Below are 20360 nucleotides of genomic sequence, written 5' to 3'. Positions count from 1 at the left end.
AGTATTCTTCAAATGTCTTCTATTTTATGATAGATCCAAGTAAGATTTTTAAAATAAAAGAACCAATAATGCTATTACTTATATGACAGCAAAAGCATGGCATTAGAACAGGAAAATTAAATACCCCCTCCCCTTGATTTTTGCTATACAATGTTCAGTGTAAAACACAGGCTGAGTAATCACTTCTCAGCCTTTTGGCCAAGATCAAGGGTAAAATACAGGCAGTGTATTATAAATAGCTGGGGAAGGGACACTATTTGGAGATACCCAGTGTTCATCCTCATATTTTACAAATGCATTATCATCAGCTAGGAGGTAAAACTATAGGAAATTTTACTTGGTCTAAGTACTTCTTCCTATATTTCTGAATATTATTTAATAACATTCATTCTGTCCTTCAACAAACATTAGATAAGAGGGAAAGATGAATAGGACATGTTTTTTCCTTTTAAGGGATTTATATTACAAGAGGAGATGAGACAAACCCCAAGTGGCTTAACTAAAAAGTTGGGATTAACGAATGGCAAAGGAGAGATCTAAACAAATGACTTTGGAAATCCAGGGGAGGGGGAGAAAAGGCTTGAGAGAGTGATTGAGGAAGAAATTTGGAGGAAGCAGCCTTGATAAACAGATGTAATTTCAACAAGTAGACATTGGAGGAAACCATTCCAGAGACAAAGAACCACAGAAGCAGTGGCAGAGTGCAAGGAGGCAGAGTAGTAAAGAAAGTGCTTGTGACAGCACAGGGTCTGGATCACCTGAACAAAAGCCAAGTGGTGCTCTGTGCAGCCAGGTGGTACCAAGAACCTGGATTAACATGGTAACAATGACCATGGGAAATAATTCATCTCGTATTATGGATATCCACTTACATCAGGTGCTGGACTAACTCCTGGTGTCTAGAACACAACTCTGCTCTTAGAGATCATAGCCTAACATTAAAAATAAATATGTGAGAAAAAGGACGATATTACCCACTGACTTACACACAAAATGAAACAAAGCAAAAAGACTAGAAGTCTGTGAATGGGTAATAACAGAGGTAGGTACTGCTCTTGTAGGGAAAACCTAAAATAAAGGAGATATCTGTGTCTCATACAAATGGGTTTCAATTCCTTTGGGGTTTGTGATGAGGAATACATAGATGTTTACAAGCAAAGGATCTTGGGAGGGTAATTTTAGGAAAAGGGAACAGGATATGCAGAGGCATGGAAGTACGAAGCATAATGATATGGTTGGCAAACTACATTAAAAGGGGACAGGTGCAAAATTTCTGAAAGCTCCAAAAACTATTCACAGCATGGCACTGACCCCAAATTGTATTTACATAAAGTGTGGCTTAAAACAATCAAGTCGTTGACTAAGATGCCTTAAACAGAGATTTGATGAAAACGTATTCTGTGGCCAAGAGATTGCGGCCTTTTTGGATGTTCTTACTAACTCCATACAGTCAGGTATAGTTTATCAAGCCCCATATTTGCATATACTGCAAAGGACTTCATATGCTTTTCGACAATACCACATTTTTCTCTGGTGTAGGCAAAGTTTCTCACTATTGCTCCTAGAAATTACAGTTAGAAGAAAAAAGGTGTCATCTGTCAGTTTTCAAATATGGTCCTTGATTTATATATATCCATTGATGTTTAATGCTAAAAATAGTTTCCCCTGCATCTAAATGCTTCTGAATCCATCTGACATTTTATGACCATTTGTTAATGCTCAAGAAGAGTTTGCAAATTGTCTTTGAAAGTCACTGCCCAAATAACCCTGAGTTTAGCTCTGCACAGAATAGACAGAATAAAGCATATTGCATTTCTAATTCCCCTACAGATACAGGATATTTATAAGGCTTACTATATTATTTTCTGCAATAAGTACCCCAAATCACAAAGCAAATAATAAGGTTGAATATTTAGTTTATGGATTTTTCTAAAAATGCATGTAGTTCTAATCTCCATAATAATATTTAGTATTTGTACTGATACAATCCAGCACAATGAAAAGGTGACCTTAAGGTAGGAAATTCTGATGGGGAAATTTTTCTGTGTGTGTGTGTGTATGTGAGAGAGACAGAGAGAGAGAGAGAGAGAGAGAGAGAGAGAGACCTTGTAATGGGAGAGAGATCCAGTCCACCTCCTGTTAATGGCACACAGCAAAGCATTCAGGTCTTCAGATCTCTCCAGTGCAGGGAGCACGTATAACATGGGAGCGGTTTGTCCTAGCATGTCCACAGGTGGAGTAGATTTCTATAGAACAACTAACAAGTGGAGCATTATTAAATTTCCAAATCACAGAGCCCACTTCTAAAATTGCACAAGTCTACCTAAATGTAAAAGGCTTTAGCCTTCATTATTTGCATCAGAAGTAAGCACTCTACTTGCTGTGATTTTAAGGTAACTCTGTTAACATCTGAGGCTTATTTTAGGGTCCAAGACACTGTGTCAGTCACTCAGGGAAGTCATCAGACTTTTCAGCAGTGTGTGATCTATCAATAATAGAAATTATGGTGTATGTGGGGCACGGGTGTTAGATGGGATTTCCCTACACTTTCAGGATAATTTTTCTGTAAATGTAAATCTAAAACTTCTCTAAAACTAAAGTTTAATATTACAAAAAAAAAGCAGTGTGGTTTTGCTAAACTGCACTGACCACATGATCAGAGCAGTATCAAAATCAAATAGTGCAATGAATGTCTCATGATGATGGAGGAGGTTGTTGTTATGGGGGAAGGAGTGGGGTGAGGGGGGTGGGGGGTATATGGGACCTCATATTTTTTTAATGTAACATTAAAAAAATAAAGACAAAAAAATAAAAAATAAATAAAAAGTCAAATAGTGCAAAAGCAGTATGGAAAGTGGCTCTAAACATTTCTAAAATCCTGTGGATAAAATTCTCTCTCTAAAACATCATGTCATATTACTGCATTCCAGAAGTAAGGATAGACTCTTACCAAGGGTAAGAGCTGAAGAACTGGAAAAAAACAGATTAATTTGAGAACTGAACTGCAGAATATACACTCTACTACAAATAAAAAGCCCTTTCTTTTATCATCTCAGAATTGTTTTACAACTTATCCTAAAGCTTCTGTGCAGTTAATTTAGACAGAATCCTTGCAGGAACTACTGCTCTCTAGGCTAGGCATGCTGTGATCTCTGTTGTCAAGACTTAAATTCTTTAAACCACATAAGTGCTGAACTCCCCTGGCCTCTCCATGCTGCCCCGCTCCACGGGTGGCAAGGAGCAGGTTTCCTGTGTCCCCAACACACCTCACACTAACCTGACCTCACAGAGGGGACATGACAGCTTTCTGTCCTCCTGAATTCCCTCTCATAGGTGCCATTGTAAGAAAACCTTGATCAATGAAGAAACTGAAGCATTCCCTCTTTCTGACTTCTTTCTTCTGTGTTTTATGGCACACCTGAACTTGAATTTGATGCCGTAAAAGTCAACTCAGCATTTGCTACCACCCTCTTTGCTTCTGTTAAATTTGTTTGGCAGATTTTATTGCCTCCTAAACCAATTTTAGAGAAAGACTGTTAAAAGGAATCATCTTTTCTTTTAATCATAACCTATTTGGGACATTCTAACCAAAATGACCAGTGTATAAATAAAACAAGAATACAACTTTCATTAGAAATAGAATAGCGTAAACATAAAGTGAAAGTTTAGGATTCAAAGGAAACCCTTTGCAAATGAGGTAAAAAAAACACAGATTCCTGTAACCAATCCATTCTACTAAAGTAGATAAAAAAGCCTCAGTTTTGAAATTTTGCAGTATCCCTATGGTACTGTTCAGTTAGTCTTACCAGGCCCTTTAGAATAGGCAGTTCTGGTAGTGAGCTGTGCAGACCAGTCAGTGCGGCGGAACTAGACGCTGCTCACCCTGAGGCGGGATTCTTGACTCTGCAACTGATTCTTTCAAAAACGATTTTAAGCTGTTGGTGAATTACCCATTCCACAGTAGTACCTCTCCTCAACATGGAGAGAATGAGTTTTAAAATGGAAAGTTCTAGAAATGTAGAAGTAAAAGGATTAATCCATGCTTGAGCTAAAGGAAAATTTGACTATTCCCTTGGGATCTCTCTCTCTCCTCTCTCTCTCATCTATCATCTATCTATGATGGGTTAAAAATCATATTAAGTACTATTTCATTTCATTCTTTCCTAACTCTTTAGTCACTTTCTTGTCAGCCAGATTCAGATTAGGAGCAAACTAATAAACTCTTGGGTATGATTTATATATAAGTAAAATAGTCCACACACTTATCAACTGGAGATTTTCTTTTCTTACTGAAAAAGAACAATTGCTGACGGGCACTTCTCAATAAATGTGAGTGCCTTCATTCCCTAAAAAAGATTATATTTGTAACAGAATTGCCTGTAAAAAAAAGTATTCAGTGATCTTTGTTTAAGCTGAAGTTAAGTTAAACAAGAGAAATCAAACAAAAATCCATGCGGTCTAAGATCATGGTATAGGCTGTTTTGGATAATTACAATATTTTATTTGCTTGATATTTTGTTTATACATGTTTGGCTCTGCCTTCATCCATTTTTCTTTTTTTTTTTTAATTTTGCAGGTAATAGGTTTCTTTATTCTACTTTGCTACTGTTTACTTTGTGGAATTATAACAATTAAATGCCTGTAAATAGTGGAAGATTCATAAAGTAGTACATAATAGTAAGTTGAGAAGGATAAAAAAATTACTACCCCTCTGATAAACGGATAACTTGATCATATAACTATAATTTCCTCATTTTAACAGAGATTTTAAGAATAAATAAACTTTGTCATTGCTGTGGCTATAATGCTAACCTGGCTAACAGATCACCCGCCTTGTGCCTTAGCATTGCCTCCTTCAGGAAGTGTTTCCTGTGCCACATCAGTGTCCTCGGTGCCACATCACTGATGACACGTCCCTCCTAGAGCTCCACGTCACCGTAGGTTCAAAGATTCCTTCATGGCCCTCTTCATATCATACCTGACCATCTGCTTTTCTCTCTCTATGACTAAACTACAAATTCCTTAAGGGTTGTACTTTATTCCTCATTTAATCCTCAGCCCCCAGATCATTGATGGCTCATAGCAAATCATTAGATTATAGTCAAGTAAATCAGAGTGGCAAAGGAGATAACTCAGAAATATTCTGAGATGTAAAAAAATGAATTCCAATGAAGTTAACTTCGTTTCTTTTAATGAGTAACTAATATGTTTTAGACACTGGGAAGAAGAATGAACCTAGTTTTACATCAATCCTATGGTTTGTGCTTTTTAGGTGTCGTGTCTCTGACTATATTAAGGATGAAAAAGTTCATATACAAAAAAAAAGGGAGTAGATGTGGCTCAAGCAGTTGAGCGCCCACCTCCCACATGGGAGGTCTGGGGTTTGGTTCCCAGTGCCTCCTAAAGAAGACAAACAATGAGGAGACAAGGGGGGGGGGGGCGGGGGGATGAGCAGACAACAAGCAAAAACAAACAAGCAGGGAGAAGGTGTGGCTCAAGCAGTTGAGCGCCCACCTCCCACATGGTGGGAAACCCCAGGTTCAGTTTCCAGTGCCTCCTGAAGAAAAACAGGCAACGAGCAGAAAACAAGCACAAACAACGAGCAAAAACAATGAGCAAACAGACAAGGGAGACATCTCAGGGGGAAAATATATAGACATAACACAATATTGTCATAGAATAATAGAATCTTAAATTATAAATAGATCTCAGGGAACATTTAGTTCAAATTCCATCTACTGCAGTTTTTCCTTCCACAACTTTTTGACATAATATTATTGAGATTTTTGTTCAATACTATAGGGGAAATTAAGTCTGAATAGTCTGTATTTGTGAATGGCCTATAATTTGTCTAAGACGTTGAATGTTTTTAAAATTGAATGGTGAAAAGTAATACAAGTGAAAAATGGAATTGCTATCTAGTTCTGTCAAATTAGGAAGTTGTATTTATTCAAATTAGGAAGCTAAAGTACCAGGTGATCCTGCTGATCCTTTTCTTCAGGCACTCAGCTGAAATGAAATGTTTTTGAAAGGCATCTTCAATTTTCTTTAAGTATTTAGGGCCAATTTCTCAGAGAACTGAAATGACCAGGTGTCAGAAAAGAGTTGCTATTAGAAGTATTTATTTTCAAGTATGGTTGTCAAAACTTTTCTCTTCATAAATGGCTAACAACCTTCCCATCTTCTAATCTGATTTCTAAAGTATACAGACATGACCTTGGCTATTAAGAGTACCTATTTTGCAGGCTTTCAAATGAGAGTATAACCTCAAACTATAGGCTCATAGTGAAAACTCAGTTGAGAAAAATATTTATGAAGGTTTACAAGTGAGTCCAGCGCTCATGTTTTCCCGATCAAGAAAAAGGCCTGAAGAGATCACATAAAATAAAGGGGTTTTATTTTTCAGAGAAGCACACCTCTTCAGCATCTCAGTTGCCCTGAATCCCAAATTCCCTCCACGTGAATTGACAATAAACATCAGAAGTATCCCCTAGGGTATTTTTGTTATCTAGTATAAGGACCAAAAATTTTGTGGCTCACAATCTCTTTGAGGATCGGATTGCATTATTATTTGGGTGCTTCTAGAAATCAGATATTTTATACATCACCTCAGATGTAACTGGGATCCCTTGTGCCAAGACCATGTAGTCTTCCTTTGCTTTTTTTTTCAAAGATTTTTAAAAAAATTTATTTCTCCCCACCCCGCCCCCACCAGTTGTCTGCTCTCTGTGTCCATTCGCTGTGTGTTCTTCTGTGACTGCTTCTATCCTTATCAGCAGCATGGGAATCTGTGTTTCTTTTTGCTGCATCATCTTGTTGTGTCAGCTCTCCGTGTGAGTGGCGCCATTCCTGTGCAGGCTGCACTTTCTTTTGCGCTGGGCGGCTCTCCTTATGGGGCACACTCCTTGCGTGTGGAGCTCCCCTACACAGGGGACACCCCTGCGTGGCACGGCACTCCTTGCGCACATCAGCACTGCGCATGGGCCAGCTGCACACGGGTCAAGGAGGTCCAGGGTCTGAACCTTGGACCTCCCATGTGGTAGACGGACGCCCTATCCATTGGGCCAAGTCCACTTCCCTTCCTTTGCTTTTCACTAGTCCTTGTCACTAGGTTTAGACTAGTGGCTCGAGTCCCTACTTAAGAGAGCACATGGTACAAATCATAGCATTGAGAAAGGGGGAAATTCTTCAGAACCACTGTCCTCGCTTAGGGCTTCAGAGATGCTTTCTAGAACATTCAACCTCATCCAAGGTTTAGTCTTGCATCAGGTCTGAATATGTGAGAGAGAACATGACCTCTCACCGAATTCATTTATTCATCCAGTCAACTGGAAAACCTGCCGAGGTAAAGAAATTAGCCAAATCTAGCATGACTTATTTTTTTTAATCTTTTACCTGATCTCATAAAAGTTGGGACAGTGATTTCCATGGATTCAGATATTTTCCCTCTCTCCTTTGCAATGTAACCTTGTTGATAAATTTTGTTTAGAAAACACAGTATTTCTAAACATTCTCTTAAACACAAGTATATAGGTTATTATTTTATGTTCTTCTAGAATGGCGGTGTTTACCCCAGGTGTAGCATGAGCCACAGTTTGGCAGTTTTCTCAGAACTGAGTTTCTCTACTTTGCATCGAGTATCAGCAGCTGTGCGCCCTCTAAGGAAGGAAAAGGGCTGATGTCCCTACACTGAGGAACTCTGCATCTACTCAGCCTTGGGTAGCTACCTCCCGGTGGATAGCTTTGCCCTTGAGCTAGATAATCCAGAAACTCGAACTGAATGCCTTTTCTCTTTTTGTCAGTCCCAAACTCACATGTAACTCAGCATTCTTTAATGTCAGTTGCTTTTCTTAGGCCCTATTTTGTTGGGAAGTTGAGGTACTCTTTCCATATATGAAGAAGGGGGAGGGATGGGGGAGAAGGTGAGGGACAGCAAGCAAGGGGGAGGGAGAGGTGGGGAGGGAATGAGGGAGGGAAAATGAGAGGCAAAGGGGAACTGAAGGGAAGGGCAGAAAAAGAGAGAGGACCCAGAGAGAATATCAGAGACAAAAGAGAAAAACTGACTCCTGCCTTTCCAAGTTTTTTTGTTGTTGCTCTTTTTCTAGATCTCATAGCACTTTACTACACCATCTCTGAATTCATGAAGAACACAGAGTTCTTTTTAATTTTCTTCCTTTTCGTTTTGGAAGCTCTCTTTTATTCAATACCATTTCCTCTATATCAGGTCTTTATTTTTTAAGTTTGGACTTCAATTAATAACATGAGTTTACTATCACACAGGTTAGATGTTAATAAATAAGGGGATAAGGGAACTCAATGTATTCTCTTCTCAATTTTTCTGTAAACCTATAACTTCTAAAAATAAAGCCTATTATAAAAAGTGAGAGAGAGAGAGACAGAGACAGAGAGACAGAGACAGAGAGAGAGCCATATCAAAAGCATCTGAGGCATCATTCATTCTTTAGCCATTGTTGTCAGGTATGCTGCAGATTTATTCTCTAGCCTGGGGCCAATTTTTCACTGCCTTTTTTTTTTTTTAATAAATGACCCGAAATCCCGATTTATTAATTTATAAAGCAAAATATGTCTGACAACATATGCAACATAACTCATTTGCTTAGGTCATTTCCTGGAAGCCCGGGATGCCTAGAAAATGGAAGATTGCTTGGTGAGCATGGAGAAGAAACGAAAGTGGAGGGTTCAGGATAGAGCCAGGGATAGAGTATTCATTTCATCTCAGTAACCCACCTTGTCTCTTTTTCTCAATGTAATTTTTATTTATTTGAGAAGTCGCAGGTTTACAGAAAAATCATGCAGAAAATACAGAGTTCCCATATCTTCTCCTCCCCATTATTAGTACCTTGCTTTGTTGTTGTTACCTTGTTAAAATCAGTGAAAGACATTATATAATTTTACTATTAATTATAGTCCAGAGCTTACATTAGGGTTCACTCTATCGTACAGGGCTATGGGTTTTTTCATGTCAGTACTGTTTACCTCCCCTACACACTAATATGTATCCTGACTTTTTCTTAAGGCCTTTTCTCCCCACTAAACATACTTTTCATTGGCAAGCTCAGGCAATTTCAACTAAGAGCCATACTCTTGTCACCCTTTAATCTACTCTCTCTTCAGCACATCTCTCTCCTGAACTCTAGACTTATATTTCCAACTGATTATAGGCCATCTTCACCTAGACATTGATTCATACATAACCCAGATTTGATGTTTGAGTTTGAACTTATTTTCTGAACTCTATCTTTCCTCCTGGAATTTTACAAATAGATTAATAATCCCATTCCAAACAGTCTCTCGGGCTGGCAATCTTTGCCCTCCTTCTCTTTCACTATCCCTATTATAGAGGTTACCGAACCCTGTTACTATTCATTTGAAGCACCGCTTCCTTTTTTTTTTAACATTTATTTGTAAGCATAACAAGATAAATAGCATAAAATCTCAATTATTAAAATAACTAAAGGAAGAAAGAAATGGGGGAACCAATTAGGGAAACATGTGCAAACAATTTCATATTAGAAAGATTACTTATTTTGCACATTTTAGTTTGCCACAGGACTGCCAATGCAAAGTCCCAGAATCAGGGTGGCTTTTATAATGACGGTTTTATTTAAGGTAAAAGCTTACAGTTCTGAGGCCATGAAATGTCCAAATCAAGGCACTGTCAGAGATGCTTTCTCACCACCTCAGCTACCGGTGATCCTGGTGTCATGCTGCAGGGCAAAGGAAGATGGCCACGGATCTCTGCCACGGTCCCCGCCTTCCCCTCCAGAATCAACAGTCTCCCAGGGCTCGGCTGTGAGCAGTCAGGCATCTCTCCCCCGGCCTTGTCTCCTTGAGCCTCCTGGAGCTTCTCTTTCTTCCTTCAGCTATAGGCAAAACTGGAATGTTCTCTCACGTGATGGGTCAAAATGGCAGATCTCCCTTGTCCTGTGTGTGTTTGTCTCTCTCTCTACGTCTCATTTTATATCAGACTTAGGAAGAGGGTGGAGACCCAGGCTGCCTTGTGACTCTCAGACATAGTCCAATGAAAAGCCCTAGAGAGCTCATCAAGTAATCTAATCAAAGGCCTCTCAACAGAATTGAATGCAATCAAAGGGTACCACAACCACAGGAAGAGATTTGTTAAATAGTATAATAATTTTTCTGGGATTCATAAAATAACTTTAAACTGTCACAGCCCACAATTAATGAGAAAAAATAAGTTTAAAAGAGAACAATCTAAAATAGTGTACATATATATAAATATTAAGGGATTCTAATAAGTTATACATTTAATGCTGTTTTTAACTTTATGTTCAAGTTAAGCCAATTATGAATGTAGTCCTTTTATAAAAGACATAGTCTCCAGAATTCTTACCGATCCTGCTTATGATTTCAGCGGGCCATTGTGGTTCTCCAGATCCTATCGTCAATGGTCATATTAGTGGAGATGGCTTCAGTTACAGAGACACGGTGGTTTATCAGTGTAACCCCGGTTTCCGGCTTGTGGGAACTTCAGTTAGGATTTGCCTGCAAGACCACAAGTGGTCTGGACAAACTCCTGTTTGTGTGCGTAAGTACACCATTTCTGAACTAATGCACCAGATGAGTCCTCCCATCACACTTCTTCTCCTATGAAGACATGACACAAGCATGTTTAATCCTCCGAGTAGAAAAGAACAGAGCAATCTCAATTTTATTTAGTGGAATAAAGAGAATATGAGCATTAATCCTCATGCTTTCCTTGTTTTTCATCCTCCTCCCATTATGTTCCCTTACAAGGCTTCCTTTAAATTCTTGCCCACATTTAATTTGCTTGTTAATTCTTTCCAAATGGTTCCCAGGATGAGTAATGTCTCAATATTCATTTTTCCCAATGTTATCAAGCACAAATTAGGTGGAAACAAAAGCAGATTATAGAAGGGTAAAGATGCTGAGTCAGAGTCTGCCAGTAAGCTTTACCGAATCTTAAAAATAGCCATACTCACCTCATCCTCTAGGTTGTTTTATATATTTGTCATTTTGTTTTCTCAAGAATACAGAATGTTATATAAGCATTTCTTTCTTCAAAAGATAGATGGAATTATGTGTAACAATTATCCTCCAACTCTAACTTTAAAGATAAAAAATGACTAATATTTTTAGAATAGATTTTACACTCTCTTTGTTGCAAAATTTATTTTAAACTAGTTTTTCCCAATATATTCTTTATTTTCCTCTGAATTAAGCTGTGATAGATGTACAAAGGTCAGAGGTGAAAAGCTTTACTTAAAAGAAAAATAATTGTTGACAAGATAAATGAGGAGGGAACCATCAGTTTTATGATCATACTATTTCTTTGAAAAGTATATAAATATATATGAAGTGTGTCTCTGAATTCTGTGTTGCCATTATTTTGGGCAAGACATAATGACAATCGACTACATTCAAAAGAATCATACAACAGGTATTGTGAATAAAAATGCATGTAAGTGTTCACATTTATTTTTGTTAATTTCCTTACATTTAATATTGATATTGAAATAATATATACATGCATAATTTAATAAACCAAACCCCTATAATGATTTTAAAACAAGACTTTCACAAAGTCAGCTGGTATGTATTGTGGGAACAATAGTCACAACTCATGATTTATAAAGGAATTTTAGGATATCTAGTTTTTCACTGCTTAAATTTAAAATGTATTTTGAATTTTGTCAAGACTCGAGTAAGAAGTAATAATTATTATGATGGGAAATACATTTCCCAGGTGTTAGTCATTTCCTACAATTATAATAAAAGCCTTGTGGGTTCAGTACCATAATTCTACCTTCCAGTTTTCCTTTCCCAAAACAAATAAAATTGGTAAAATGTCTGATTAGTCCCAAAACTTTAATCCATATATTTAACATATCTGTATATTTAGTAATAAATAAGTATGAGGGCAAAAAGTCATTCATTATCTGACAACAATATTGGCTTATGTTCCTCTACAGCCATCACATGCGGTCACCCTGGAAACCCTGCTCATGGGCTCACGAATGGCAGTGAGTTCAACCTGAATGATGTAGTCAACTTCACCTGCAGCACTGGCTATTTGCTGCAGGGTGCTTCTCGAGCCCAGTGCCGGAGCAATGGCCAATGGAGTAGCCCTTTGCCTACGTGTAGAGGTAGGAAAAGCTTCCAGAAAACGCGCTCTTTACTTTGAAGGTGCAGTAAGCTGATTAAAGTTTACTTATGAAACTGTGTAAGGGGCTAGTCTCCATGGTTAAAGGGGGCAGCTTCACCTTTGTGTACAGAAGCAATGCAATTCTGACTCTACCTGGAGTTAGGTGAGACTCCATACATGCACGGCATCATCCTCCCTCCACGAGCCTATCCATGGCCACCCTTACTTCTAACCAACTGGCTACAAATTTGGGAGTTCCCTCCAACTTCTCAGGCTCAATAATTTGCTAGAACAAGTCATGGCACTCAAGAAGGCCCTATACTTTTGACTACAGTTTTATGACAGCAAAAGGAGACAGATCAGGACCATTCAAAAGAAGATACATGTAGGGCAAGGTCTGGGAGGGTGCCCAAAAGTGAAGCTCCACATCCTCTTCTAGTGGGCTCAGAGCATGTCACCCTCTCTGCCCATTCATATGTGTTACCAGTCAGGGTCTCACCAGAGCTTTGGTGTCCCCAGATTTTATTGGGGTTTATAGGTAGGCAGGATTGATTGAATCAATGCCTCCAGGGTTGAACTCAAGCTTCTGACCCCTCCTCTCACCAGAGGTTGCCTGATTAGACTTGACTCAAAGCCCCAACCTTCTAATCATGAGGTTGGTCATTCTGGTGAGGCCAGGTCCACCTTTACCCATTAAGTTAACAAAAACTCTTGGGTCTATTGATGGTGAGAAGGGGAGTCTGCCATGAATAACAGACACTCCTAGCATGACCATCCAAAGAATTAGAGGTGATCTCCCAGGATTGGGTCAAAGGCCATCCAGAATCTATAATACAACAATAGGGTTCCTTCAAACTTCCTTGTGATGTGAAACTATTTCTAAGAAGAATACATGAATTTTTCAAGGCCTTTTGTCTTGTATATTGGCCAGATATTCAATCACAAAAATATAGGATTTCTTCTGTAAGACAATTCATCTTCCATTTCTGTTTTTATTCATTCTTTCATTCCTTTCCTGCTATATATATTCAGCATATTTTTTGTCCTTAGGTTTCTATTCTTGTGATTTTATTTAAGAGATTTTATTACTTTTAAAATCTAATTATATTTTTTCATTCATTTCTTTAAAACTTGTCATAGGGATCTGGACTAAAACCTGAATTATCCAAGAAAATACTGTTTTGTCATTTTTGTATTTCTCATTATATTTTGTGTTTCATTTCATTTACTTTCCATTAAAACCTCTTTCTGTCTCTCTGAAGGTGAATCACACTTTAGGGTGGGTGAAGCTGAAACACTTTTTATAGTAGTAATATTGTATTAAAGTTACATATTTATGAATTTGCCTTTCTATGATAATCATCCCACCTCTTCCCAGGGAGCTATATGTAAATGAGACCATAGCAGAATATCATTATTCCAAACATGTTACATAAATTAGTAGAATTGTATGATGTATAACATTTTGTGGTTGCCTCTTTTCACTCAGCATAATTCTCTGGAGAATCATCAAAGTTGTTGCATTTATCAATAGTTCTGTCCTTTCCTCCCTTCCTTCCTCCCTCCCTCCCTCCCTCCCTTCCTCCCTTCCTCCCTCCCTCCCTCCCTCCCTTCCTTCCTTCCTTCCTTCCTTCCTTCCTTCCTTCCTTCCTTCCTTCCTTCCTTCCTTCCACAATATCCTATTGAATAGATTCTTCACAGTTTGAGTAACCATTTACTCATTGAAGGATATCTGGGTTATTCCCATTTTTTGCTGTTATGAATAATAAACATTCATGCACAGTTTTTTACATGACCATAAGTTTTCATTTTTCTGGGGGAAAAAAACGCCCATGAGTACGTATAGTAGCTGAATGTCATATTTTATAAGAAACTGCCAAACTGTGTCTCAGAGTGGCTATATCCTTTTACATTACCACCAGCATGTACAAGTGATCCAGTTTCTCCAAATCTGCTCCAGCATTTGATGTTGTCCCTATGTTATTATTTTATTTTTCATTTTAGCCATTCTTTAAATGTGTAGTGATAGCTCATTTTGGTACTAATTTGAATTTTCCTGATGGCTATTAATGTTGACCATCTCATGTGCTTATTTGTTATCTATATATCTTTGGTGAAATGTCTTCTCATGTCTTTTGCCCATTTCCTAAGCACATTTCTGATTATTTTGTTTATTTTAATTGTTGGGTTTTATTTTGTATTCTAGTTCTCTTCAGATATGTGGGTGGCAAATATTTTCTCTTAGTCTCTTGTCTTTTAAATCAAACATTTAGAATGCATCAACTTTTCCTTTTATGGACTACTGTTTTGATATCAAGTATAATAATTTTTTGAACCCTAGATCTTGAAGTTATGTTTGTATTTTTTTTCTAAAAGTTTTAGTTTTACATTGTACATGTAAGTCTGTAATTCATTTTGCATTAATTTTTGTGTGCAATGTGAGGTTTAGGTTGAGATTAATTTTTTTTTTTTTGCCTGTGAATACTCAATTGCTCAAGACTATCATTCCTAAATAATAAAATAAATTTTATATTCTGAACATAATTCAAGATGCATAAAATTATCATAAAAGGGATATTGATTCCAAGTATTTAAAAGGAAATATTGTCCAGAATTGCTCTTTTATGTCTCACCTAATATATGAAAAAGTGAAATTAAAACTTGAATCGTAAAAGAGTTTATAATGAATTCTAAAATGGGCATTATAGCTGACACTATAACAAACCTCATATGTTTATATGTGATTTACCTACTTTCTATATAAAAATGCACTCTTGATGGGTATAACTTCTGTGTTTTCCACATGAGAATTATTTTTCATGAAAATTTATGTCAAAAAGCATGTGTTTTAACTGTAAGTATGTCAGCAGTGTAGCAGGAGTGGTATTATAGCATAATGTAGGAAATCTTTGCTCATTTGGGGAATATTCCACTAACCCCCCAGTCTAAGTTATCACTATGAAATCAGTATTTCTGACCTTACCACAAGAGCAACAATTGTGCCAGTAAATTTCTGTTTGTGTAGGAAAGAATTAAACTGCTGCAAGAAAATATCAGTCTGAAAGTAATTCTCATCCTTCTGTCCCCTTTAATAAATCTTAATATTTATTCAGAATGGCTGTGAGATGCTACTCAGTCTTGGCATTAAATTTAGAGTTAATATACTGACCCTGAATGACCATTTGTGGGTAATAATTATATGTATTAGAATAACAAATGCCACTTCTTATGTTGTTTTACACATGCTGTTTTCTTGCTTTAAAAGGCAAAGACAGTATCTTAAAATTTGTCTGCCTTTTTCCATGAAATGAAGTAGCTCTGTCCATGCCAATGTTCAGAATTTTAGGACCATGAAAGAAAGCTGACTCTTTCATTGCACATTCAGTCAGTGACATAAAAGCGCTAAACACAATCATCTTTAAAAACATTAAAAAATTAAAAAAATAAAGCATAAAATAGAGGTCTTTGCAATCCAAAGAGACCAATGAGCGAGCTATTCAATTTAATGAAAATTCAGTTTCCCTCTTGCTTTTAATGATAAAAGATACATCCTTCTCTTGAAAGAATTGAAAGCTGACTTCCTAACAAAATGTGCTTAGTAGGCATTTCGGAGACCCTCGGACTTTGGCCTGTCATGGCCATCTGCCCAGTGCCATTATCCTAATGCTTTGTTCTTAAAGGAGGAACTCTTTTATAAATAGAAATATAAAAATTGATGCCTGGGGTGATGATCAGAAAGCATCCTGACTGCCGACATTTATTTCACGCTTGAATTAAGGGATATAATTTTATCCTGTCCTAGAGGAAAACCCCAGACAAACCATACAAGCCAATTTATTATTTCACTAAGTGTTCCCAATTGGAAAGTGTTTCCCTGATTGGAAGGGGCCGCTCTACATAGGTCTCAGTTTTAAAACACATTTATAAAAGTTCTTGGAAACATTTCTAGAGGGAAGCCGTTTTGAATGTTACAGGAGACTGGTTGGGATTCAGAAGTACTGAATTTAAGAACAGCAAACTCCCAACAAAGCCTGGTAGGTCTCTTACTTGAGTTTCATCAATGACATGTTTGAAATAAATGGCCCAGATTCATTAAGTGTATGTGCTTCTGTGAAGGTAAATGTATCTATACTACGTATGTGTGTTTGCATTACTTTAAGGAGGTGATTTAAAGCCACATCAATATAATTAAGATAAATAACGAAAGCATGGCTATACACACATCCAGTACCACAATGTGGAGAAACATACTGTTTCCTCTATTCTAATTAGTTTTACTTGTTGAAATGGATGAAATTACTGGTGTTTAAGTGTAAAGTAAACAGAACTATTGTTGCTCTGACATGTATGTTTTACAAGCTCACTTAACAATGAGGTATAAAAACATATTTTTCAAGCTTCTATACTTGGCAATAGAGTAGGAAATAGCTTCAGGTTTTCGTTTGTGTTACATTCTACCTAAATGAAATTTCCTGTGGCGTTTGTGTTCACTGCTTCTTTGTAATATGTGGAACTTATTAAAAAGAGAAAATGCCATTTCCCTTTGTGTATTTTCATGACTACTGAAATTCTCAGATGGGAAATGAAGCATAGGATCAAATGCTACCTAATTATACAAACACGCACATTCCTTACTCTAATTTTGTATTAATCAGCCCAAGGGGTGCTGATACAAAATACCATAAGCCTGTTAGCTTTTATAATGGGTATTTATTTGGGGTAGGAGCTTACAGATACCAGGCCATAGAGCATAAGTTACTTCCCTCACCAAAGTCTATTTGGAGCAAGATGGCTGCCAACGTCTGCCAGGGTTCATGCTTCCTGGGTTCCTCTCTTCCCAGGTCTTGCTTCTCTCTGGACTTAGGGTTCCTCTCTCCCCAGGGTTTCCTTCTTTCTGGGCTCAGGTTTCCTCTCTTCCCGGGGCTTGCTTCTCTTTCTTCTGTGTGCTTGCTTCCCTGGACTCCAGCTTCAGACTTCAGCATCAAACTCCAACATCAAAGCTCCAACATTAGAGCCCCCAACTCTGTCCTTTGCCATGTCTTTTATCTGAGAGTCCCCACCCACCAAGGGTCGGGGTCTCAATGCTCTACTGGCACAAGAGGTTTTGATTACTTAATCAACTAAACCTCTGAATCCAATGTAATCTCATATGCCCAGAGGAAAAGACCAGTTTACAAACATAATCCAATATTTCTTTTTGGAATTCATCAATAATATCAAACTGCTACACCATTCTTTCCCCAACATTTTAGTCCTCTAATGACTTATACTTGTCCATACTTTTGATCTTTTAGAAGGGGTATATTTATTTGTTTGTTTGTTCAGTTACAATTTATACCTTTCCCAAAACTGTCAGGCATGTGGAAATGGCAATCTTTTGAACCAAAGCTGCTGTAAAAATCTTATAATCCATGGTTTTAAAAAATGAAATGTTTTCATATTCTGTGAGATTGTGTACAGAAGTCCTAGAGTAAGGCTACATCTATATATCTATATATATATATCTATATTCAGGTAAAGATTCCAGTTTCTTTTTATGTGCTATAAGTTTTCCTATTTTTGTTGTTTATATTTAACTCATTGGTTGCATTTCAAGGAAAATCCCTAACACATGTGCTTTTATCCATAGAAGTACATTTAGCATGTTTTAAATCTCACCATGTGAGAGAAATTTTCAATAATCTATATAGCCTAACAACTTTAAATTCAATAAAGTTCCATGTGTTTTAAGAGTTAATTCAGTGTTAAGAGTTTCAGATGGAAAAACACTGTGCCTTTACGTGATGAAGGTAAGCAAGTATCCTTCATGCTCAGATCATAGAAAAAAGTTGCCCACTGAAGTATAAAATATTAGGAAAATAAAATTTTAAATGAAATTTGCAACATAAGCTTTGCTAATAGAAGAGATTAAGCAAGGTTGCTGTGAATTAGTATATCTAATGTTGCTGTCCAATCACTGATATTAATATAGCACATGGAAAATACACTGCAACAGAAGATAAATTATTAGCCTAAAGTAGTCAGAAAGCAAGGAAAAATCAGTGTACTTCAACAACTCCTAAAGGTAAGGCCTCTGACCAATGGATAGGATTAGTAAATGGAAAGTTCATGAAAATGTCTCATTTGCTCAATACCTTGCAGAGCACTGGACAGGTACATCAGAGGTCAACAACTATTGAACAAACAAATGGACGTTATAGCCCCTTTCACATCTTTACACAGAAGAGAAAAACATGCCATTAAGATCTAGGACAGCTAAGCTTCTTTGTTCTCGTTCTCCTCAAAAAGTAGGCTTCCAATTATGTCTTGTTTGGAGATGAAGGGATGAAGTATCTCACTGAGATGTAAATTTTTTTTATCTGAAAGCTCCTGTTGATGTCTTCCCAATGTGTGTAGTCTGGTCTGTGTGAAAATTAACAAGTTGTTATTAAACCATATATGTTATTATCCTAAGGCTTTGTTAAGAGAGAGTCTATCATACCAAGCCAGGAGTAAAAGAAAATGGTGAATGGATCAAGATGATATTAAAAAAAAAAAACTGGCATTACTATAATGACATTTCAACTGAGACATTTTGGTATATGCTAAGTATTTCCTGAACATTACTAAATACAACTGAAATAGTCACTAATCCTCATTTAGTTTTATATCCATGTCTCGAAGGAAAAAATGGGAAGTACACATATCTTCAAGAAATTGAGGACTCGAATGGCAATGGAGAAGGATAGTTGCTAGTGTCAACCTCTTGCTCAGGCAGTTGCAAGGATTTATGAAAAGGTAAAACAGCTTCAAGCTAACTGTTCCCTTTACCCCGTATGACAAAGAAATAGCACTACAATTATTTAGTGAGCCCATGGAGACTTTCAGGGAAGGTGTTGAATTAGGAAGCTCCAGGACTCTGTCCTTCCACCAAAACAACTATTAAATAGGCAAGAACTATCTGAAACAACTATTCTGAAACCCCAGAGGTCAAAGAACATTACACAAGCATCTAGTAGGGGCCAGCTGGAGGAAGAGACTGATCAACTACAGAAAGGAATAGGAAACTGCTCTCTCCTTATGGGGCAATAGGTGCCCATCCCCCCTCACAGCAGGCTACCTTGGGGTCCAACCCCTGGCTAGGGATGTAGGAGCAGGGGTGGGAAAGGCTGATCGCTGATGACAGCTTTTGATGAGCGGTTTGGATCACTGGGACCCAGGTTCAAGGGTGTCTATCATCTCAGCCCTACCCACCCAGCCGCAGGGATAGTAGCGATTTAAAGAGGCCATGCTTCCTCAGGGATGTGGGGGACATTTAGCTGAAGTGCTGCCTTTGGGGAGCCATTGGAGAAGCTTTTGGTGCCCTTCATATTTTTCTACTGAGAGGTTTGGGAATGTCCACTACAGGGTGACCTTCCTCTCAGAATTTTTACTCCAGGCAAAAGTAGCTTGAGATAATGGCAGGTATGTAAAAAAACTATAAAGACGGACAGTCTGGGACAATGATCTGCTGGCTTCAAACACCTGAGAGAAGGAGATCTGCCTTCTGGGAAAGAGAGGGGACACCAAGCTCCTGTAAACAGGGGAATTGCAGAATAACTCACACGCAAAGTCCAGGACAAGACAGAGGTCCAGAAATACAGAGAACCCTGCACACTACATTCACCTTGGGTAGAACTTCCTAATCTTGAGTCTCAAAATAATACCTGTCTTACCATCAGGTGGTTACAAAACCAACAGATGTCTCCAGGAATAAATCCCAGCGTTAACATCTAAAAATATTAAAATGTACAGTGTGCAAAAAAGATTAGAAGACAAAACAAAGAAACAGAAAATGATGGTCCATCCAAAGGAGATGGAAAAAAAACACAGAAAACACCAACAAGGAAAATGAGAATATGGACATACTGAACAAATCCTTCTAAAATGATCTTAAAAATGCTAATGGAGATGAAGTACAGAAAACTAATTAACAGATGGCTCTGGAGTTCAGTGCCTTGCCAGTGGGCCCTACTTTGGAATTTGTGCTCCTGTTTATGGTGGAGTTGAACTCAGATGTGACCTTTCTGCACATGCCTCTTCTTTCACTTTTACTGAACTTGTGCTTGGCTCTGGGGTTTGTGGATGCTCAGCAGACTTGAATCTCTTGACTGTCCATGTGCAAGCTGGGCCCTGAGCCTCCGCAGTGTTACAACACCTACTCTCTGGTTCATTGGACTTACCCAGGTCAGCT

General features: G+C 37.7%; 1 protein-coding gene across 1 annotated transcript in view; it reads left to right on the top strand.

Annotated features, from left to right (window-relative positions):
• CSMD1 (CUB and Sushi multiple domains 1) overlaps nt 1-20360 on the top strand; it is a 2093507-nt gene that overhangs the window by 2013444 nt on the left and 59703 nt on the right. Inside the window, exons 53-54 of the mRNA XM_058288018.2 lie at nt 10397-10570; nt 11976-12149. Coding sequence (XP_058144001.1) covers nt 10397-10570; nt 11976-12149 — 348 coding nt within the window. The remainder of the gene's footprint in view (nt 1-10396; nt 10571-11975; nt 12150-20360) is intronic.

The sequence above is a fragment of the Dasypus novemcinctus genome, chromosome 25 (genome assembly GCF_030445035.2).
Source record: "Dasypus novemcinctus isolate mDasNov1 chromosome 25, mDasNov1.1.hap2, whole genome shotgun sequence".
NCBI classification, from domain to species: Eukaryota; Metazoa; Chordata; class Mammalia; order Cingulata; family Dasypodidae; genus Dasypus; species Dasypus novemcinctus.
The sequence above is the reverse complement of the archived record's forward strand: the minus strand, read 5'-3'. Positions and strand labels throughout refer to the sequence as shown.